The 6,809-nt window shown below is 33.0% G+C and overlaps 1 protein-coding gene across 1 annotated transcript; it reads left to right on the top strand.

Moving 5' to 3' along the window:
* Positions 1-5,215: 5,215 nt before the first annotated feature.
* Positions 5,216-6,005, top strand: LOC21397376 (heavy metal-associated isoprenylated plant protein 39). Its single transcript, XM_010107437.2, has 3 exons — positions 5,216-5,330; positions 5,447-5,522; positions 5,671-6,005. Exons 1-3 carry the CDS (start codon positions 5,325-5,327, stop codon positions 5,985-5,987), a joined length of 399 nt encoding a protein of 132 aa, XP_010105739.1. The 5' UTR covers positions 5,216-5,324; the 3' UTR covers positions 5,988-6,005.
* Positions 6,006-6,809: the final 804 nt, after the last annotated feature.

Genomic DNA, 6,809 nt, shown 5'->3' with positions numbered 1-6,809 from the left:
CACTCTTTCGAGAGACCATGCTCGGGGAGCCTAATGAGCAATTCCTTATATCTCTCCCAAGCACTAAAAAATGGCTCGGAGTCTCGTTGAGCAAATCTTAAGAGGACTTGTCGATCAACCATCTCCAAGTACCTCGTAACACAAAAGAAAACAAAAATAAAACAAAAGATAAAAAATGAGAAATGAAAGCCTAAATTAAAATCAAGCTATGTACTCACAATATTAACAACAATTTAAAACGTCAATCCCCGGCAACGGCGTCAAAAACTTGATGCTTAATATTTTTGTATATAATATTTTCGCAAGCGTACGGTGTCAAGTTTTGAGTATAAGGTGAGTGAGTATCGTCTCCACAGGGATTGGGTTTAGAATTACCATTAAGTACCGTGATTATTGTAACTTAACTTATCTAGGCACCCCAATAAGATGATGATTAAGAACTAAAACAAAATAAATATAAGAAAATAAAAATAAAGTATCTATACACAAATGGTCTAGGGACTTGATTTCGTTTTATTATTCCTATATTCATCCTATTATGTAATCACTAATCAATTCCGTTCAATTGATTAATCAAGGCTCTAATGTCATCTCGCAACCTTTCTCGAGTGCCTCACAAGAAATTGTATTTAAATACCCAAAACAATATCCCTATTCGAAATGAATATTTAAACACAAATTAAGCTTCGCCTTTAGAATTAGAAAATAGGAATATTGATCGCCTCTCGGCCTCACAACGACCTAAATCTTAATTTGATTATCTAACCGTTGATCTCCTCTCGGTCTCACAACAACCTAGACTATGTTTCTCAAATCTAGATAAAGAACTCAATTTCTCTCGAGCATCAAATTTGTAATCTAAAAATCATCATAACTCATTGGCCAAATAAATTAGAAGCATTAAGCATAGAGAAACATAAATGAATTGAAAACAAAATTAAATTAACAATCAACAAAATATTCAAAACATAGTTCAAATAAAACTACATCAAGTCCTAGATTTAATGTCTAGCTCAACATGAAAAAATAGATGAAAGAAGATAAAACCCAATATCCATTGAAGAGCTTCCAAGGACCTCCAAGATGAAGGATTTCGGCCTCCTTTTGATGTTTTCTTCAGATTTCTGGGCTCCCCTTCTCAAGTGGCATCTCTTTCCTTTTATACTACTCAGTTTCAGAGCTAGGGCTTCATACGCGCGCTGCAGCCTGCATGAAAACGCGCTGTGGCGCGCATTTTTGGAAGAGGATCCCGCTGTTGCGGGCTGGGGTGCGCTGCAACGCGCGTTCCTACTCTGGGCGCGCGCCTGGGTGTGGGCGCGTGCCTGGATGTGGGGCACGCGCGGGCGAGCCCCTGGATGTGGGCGCGGGCGCGCATCCCATTCTGACTTCGCTTTCCTTTGCGCGCTGTAGGCCACTTTCTTGCATTCCAAAGCCTCCTATTTTGTGCCTTAAAGTCCTCTTTCGCCTCCTCTTGGCGTTGATTCACAAGTTGGGCAACTATTCTTCTTTTCTTCATGCAAAATCATCTAAGTTCGCATTTATTTATAATTCCTATAAAAAGCATACAAAAGACATTAAACTAACAAAAATGCTTGAAGACTTACAAATATTCATGCTTGAAAGTACTTGATTTGTTGGTAGAAATACCCATCATCAATGGTCACGTTGAGTTTGACATATGCAATAATCAATAATAACAACAACATCGAACAAAACCAATTTATAAGAATATGAAAATAGAAACCTTATACTTAATGGCTTAATATTAACTATAATACTTTTTTTTTCTTTTTTGCCTCGGAAATTGAAGAAAACATCAAAAGGAGGCCGAAATCCTTCATCTTGGAGGTCCTTGGGAAGCTCTTTAATGGATTTTGGGTTTTATCTTCTTTCATCTATTTTTTCATGTTGAGCTAGACATTAGATCTATGACTTGATGTAGTTTTATTTGAACTATGTTTTGAATATTTTGTTAATTGTTAATTTAATTTTGTTTTCAATTCACTTATGTTTCTCTATGCTTAATGCTTCTAATTTATTTGGCCAATGAGTTAGATGATTTTTAGATTGCAAATTTGATGCTCGGGAGATATTGAGTTCTTTATCTATATTTGAGAAACATAGTCTAGGTTGTTGTGAGACCGGGAGGAGATCAACGGTTAGATAATTAAATTAGGATTTAAGTCGTTGTGAGGCCGGGAGGCGATCAATATTCTTATTTTCTAATTCTAAAGGCGAAGCTTAATTTGTGTTTAAATATTCATTTCGAATATGGATATTGTTTTGGGTATTTAAATATAATTTATTGTGAGGCACTCGGGAGAAGTTGCGAGATGACATTAAAGCCTTGATTAATGAATTGAATGGAATTGATTAGCGATTACATAATAGGATGAACATAGGAATAATAAAGTGAAACCAAGTCCCTAGACCATTTGTGTATAGATACTTTATTTTTTATTTTTATATTTATTTTATTTTTGTTCTTAAATATCATTTTATTAGGTTGCCTAGATAAAGTTAAGTTACAATAATCGCGGTACTTAACGGCAATTCTAAACCCAATCCCTGTGGAGACGATACTCACTCACCATATACTCAAAACTTGACACCGTATGCTTGTGGAAATAAATTTATAAAATTCATATATATAAAAAATACAACGTACCAGTGAGATTAACTGTCGTTTGCTATTCTATTTTAGCAACTTATGAAGGAAAATCTAACCCTTTCCTTAAAGCATGTATTCCTCTCCTTTACTAAAGGATAATAAAGATCAATTTATTAAATCCTCAAAATCTTATTTTTCTTAATTTCCCTTGTTATGATATTAAGGCCCAATTCGGCCTAAAACTTATACATGACATTCTAACTCTTAAACCGCTGAAATTTATACTCCAACGAAGTCTTTTTATTAATGTGGGCGTTGGACCCACATTAAATCTTTAAAATTCTAAGAACCCATCGTATTGGGCTCGTAGGTGCCCATCGGGATGATTTGCTCGATAAACCACTAAGTTTTTTAAAAGGAATTATTTTTCTTGAAATTTTTTCCCTACGAATATTTCCGTTAAAACGAGGTTTAACACCATAGCCTTTTACTGAAATCATATCCCGGGTTCTTTGATAACTTTTTGTTGAAACCAACACTGTATTAGTTTCGTTTAGTTAAAACTGTACAGTTTCTAAAATATGCATTTTACTACATCTTAGATTTGGATTTTGAAAATTTGTTCTTCACAAAAATTTTTCATCTCGTCGAAATCTAAAATTGTCGTTTTATTTTAAAAACTGAGATTCAGCCTCTAAAGGTCTCGTTTGGCTGAACTAGTGGCTGCCAGTTTTTTTTTAAACTATTTTGGTTAAAAACTGTGTAATTTCAGAAATCTACTTTTTACTACATCTTAAGGTCGGATTTTGAAAATATGTTCTTCACAAAAGTTCTTCGTCTTGTCGAAATCTAAAATTTTTGTTTTTAAAAAAAATTGAGATTCAGCCTCTAAAGGTCTCGTTTGGCTGAACCAGTGGCTACCAGTTTTTTTTTTCCGAAACTGTTTTGGGCAGCCTGTACCGTTTTGAAAAATAGATTAAAACTTGCATTTAGAGTCAAAGCTACGTTTTGTCATATTCACAGAAAAATGTTCAAAACATCGAGGGCTATAAGTTCAAACTTTAAAACACCAAAAAATCTTGATCTAGGGTCCTCATTTTCGCGTTCAAAGTAACCGGAAAAATTTTCCTCTAACCAAAAATAAGCAAACTTCAACCAAGTATAAACATACTACATATTGCTAATCAAACTAACCTCAAAACTCACAAAACCAACATAAAACTCACACACCCTTATTACAACTTATCTCCTCAAGAACCACAAATTACATCCATAAATTCGAGCTTAAAGTTGGCTAGAAAAATAATGGAGAAGAGTTTAAGAAATTACCCTTGAAGAACTCTTTCTCTTGAAAACCTTTGAACTCTTCTAAGATTTGTTAATGACTTGGAACTAGAAGAGTATAAGAAAATTTGAGAAGAATATTTTTACATCTCAAACTTTACTAGAACATAAGAAAGAGAGATTTAGAGTTTATACCTTTGTAGAGATGCTTGACTAGACTGCTCCTATAACCCTTTGATCTGCTTCTTCTTCTTCTATTGTTTGCTAATGGTTTAAGGTTAGGAGAATGAGAGAAAATTTTTGAGAGGGAATGGGTGTAGTGTGGCCGGTTTTGGGGTGTAGAGAAAATGAGAATAGTAAAAAATGAGGCATAGCTTATGATGGTTCATTTTATAGACAAGTTGATAGTCCTTTTTTTTAACACCAAATCCACTCCATTAATTCAACTAGATTTTGAGTTCAAATCCCCTAAGCATGGCCTGTTCTAGGTGGAGAAAAGAAGGAGCAAGTATGCCATGATTTCTCCTTCAACCACTATCATCACATCACACCTTAACATAAAACCTTCTACCACACTCAACTAGCCAAAATTTGAAATGGTGTTGCTTAAGAGTGTGTTTGGTAGGAAAGAAAAGTAGAAGGAAGGAAGAAGGTGGAGAGATTTTGGGAGGAAAAATGGAAATGTATGTTGTTTGGTAGGAGAGAAAAGAGAAAGGAAGAGAGAATGGAGTGAAAAATAATACATGTGGGCCCCACTATTTTTTTTCTTTACACAAGTGGGCAGAAAATGGAATGAAAAATGGGGACAACTCATTAAAGTGAGCAAAGTTACTAAACTACCATTTTCTCCATCAACATCCAAGAAAAAAATTTAAGGGTATAAAAATAATTTACGAGTAAGATTTTTTCTTTCCTCCTAATTTAACTTCCAATACCAAACAAGTGAAAGTAAGCTCATTTTCTTTCCATCTTCTCATACCAAACAACATAAAAGAAAATCAATTTCATTTCCATTATTATTATTTTTCATCACTTTCATATTTCCTTTCTATCATATTTTCTTTCTTTCCAACCAAACATAGCCTAAAAGTATTTTACCGTGTCCGCCTTTCTCGTTGCCACAATATTGTGGGCGCGTGGGTCCTTCAAACAAATGATGAATTTACGACCGTAGACTTTACTGTGTTCACGACTTGATAATTGACCGACTGTTCATTGTTCTTGCTTTGATCTCCCCTATAAATACCAGTCTCACGAACTTCCACTGCATACACCAAGGCTCAAAACCAAAAAAAAAAAAAAAAAAAAAACCAACTTTCCAAATTTCTTATTGGATTTTGTTCTCTCTAAAATATTAGTGATTTTGTCATTTCTCATTTAAGTGTTCTTTTGAAACTTCTCAGTCTCAGATCTCTCAAGCTTTGTGACAATGAAGGTTAGTGATTATAATTTAACTCTGTTTTAAATTTTCTTTTCTTTTTTGCTTTCTCTTTCTGTTAGGTTGTGTATTTTGGTTTTCTCGTCGTAATTTTGGATTTTTTGTTTTGACAGGTGGTGGTGCTGAAAATCGATTACTATGACGAGAAATGCCAGAAGAAAGTCATGAAGACAGTCTCTGGTCATTCAGGTACTATATATAACTAATATATATATATAGATATACACATATAGCTTCTGTATTTAATTTGATCTTGTGCTAAGCTTCAATCAAGTTCATATATTTTATGACAAAACTTTTACTGATTTCCATTTTTTTTTGGGGGTGAATTGTTTAGGTGTTGTGTCGATTGCGTTGGACACGAAGGACAAGAAATTGACAGTGACAGGGGACATAGATCCGGTGAGTTTAGTGAGCAAATTACGGAAGCTTTGCAACACGGAGATTGTTTCGGTGGGAGCTCCAAAAGCAGCGGAGAAGAAGGAAGAGCCCAAGAAAGAAGCGGCCAAGAAAGAAGAACCAAAGAAAGATCAAAAGGCTGAAGATTTGCAGAAGCTGTGGCAGCAGGCATACCTGCAGCAGGCCTACAAGTATCCTCCGCATTATTACACCAGAACCGTAGAGGAAGATCCTAATGCTTGTGTCATCTGCTAAGTTTAAGATTTAGAATAAGTTAGAAAATAAGCCATGGAAAAAGAAATATTGTACTTTTAATTTTTAATTTTTAATTTTATTCTAAAGATCGTTCTTTACTGCTGTGTAAAGTTTTTTTATACTGAAAATAATCTCTTAATAAAATTACTAAATATATTTTTAAAAATAATTTATGTCTGAGATTGAAAATATTTTCATTTTCATTTTCATATAAAAATTAAAATCATTTTAGATCGAGTTCCAAACGCGTCTATAATACTCTGTTGAACACAATTTTTTCAGGTATCATAGTGTCAACAGATATCGCGTTCAACTTATTAGACACAATATTTACTGATCACATGATAATTGAAAAAATTGTATTCAACAGAGTATTATATTTCCTCCTCTATTATGTAGTGAATTTTCCGTACGGGTTTATGTGTAATTCATAACTTTGGCTTAATTTAGGATTGCTTTTTCCTTTCAAAATTACCTTTTTTTAATATTTGATAAATCTTCTTAAAAGTGATTTTTAAAGAATTTTTTAAGAATCTACAGCTAAAATCAGAAGCAGCCTAAAGACAACTTTAACTTTTAGATTAGGCAATAATCAACATGGTACAATTAATGAAACTTTCATAATACCCATAATACTCCTAATAAAATTTAAAATTTATAATCTTCCCAATTTAAAATTTAGACTCATAATATAATATAATATAACAATTATATTATAACAAATAATATCATAATTATATTAATAACTCTAATATTATTATATTATCATATAATATGATATTATAATAATATTATAATTATTTTAATAATATGATATTATAA

This window comes from Morus notabilis, unplaced genomic scaffold, assembly GCF_000414095.1.
Source record: "Morus notabilis unplaced genomic scaffold, ASM41409v2 Scaffold1094, whole genome shotgun sequence".
Lineage (NCBI taxonomy): Eukaryota > Viridiplantae > Streptophyta > Magnoliopsida > Rosales > Moraceae > Morus > Morus notabilis.
This window is presented reverse-complemented; position numbering and strand designations above follow the sequence as displayed.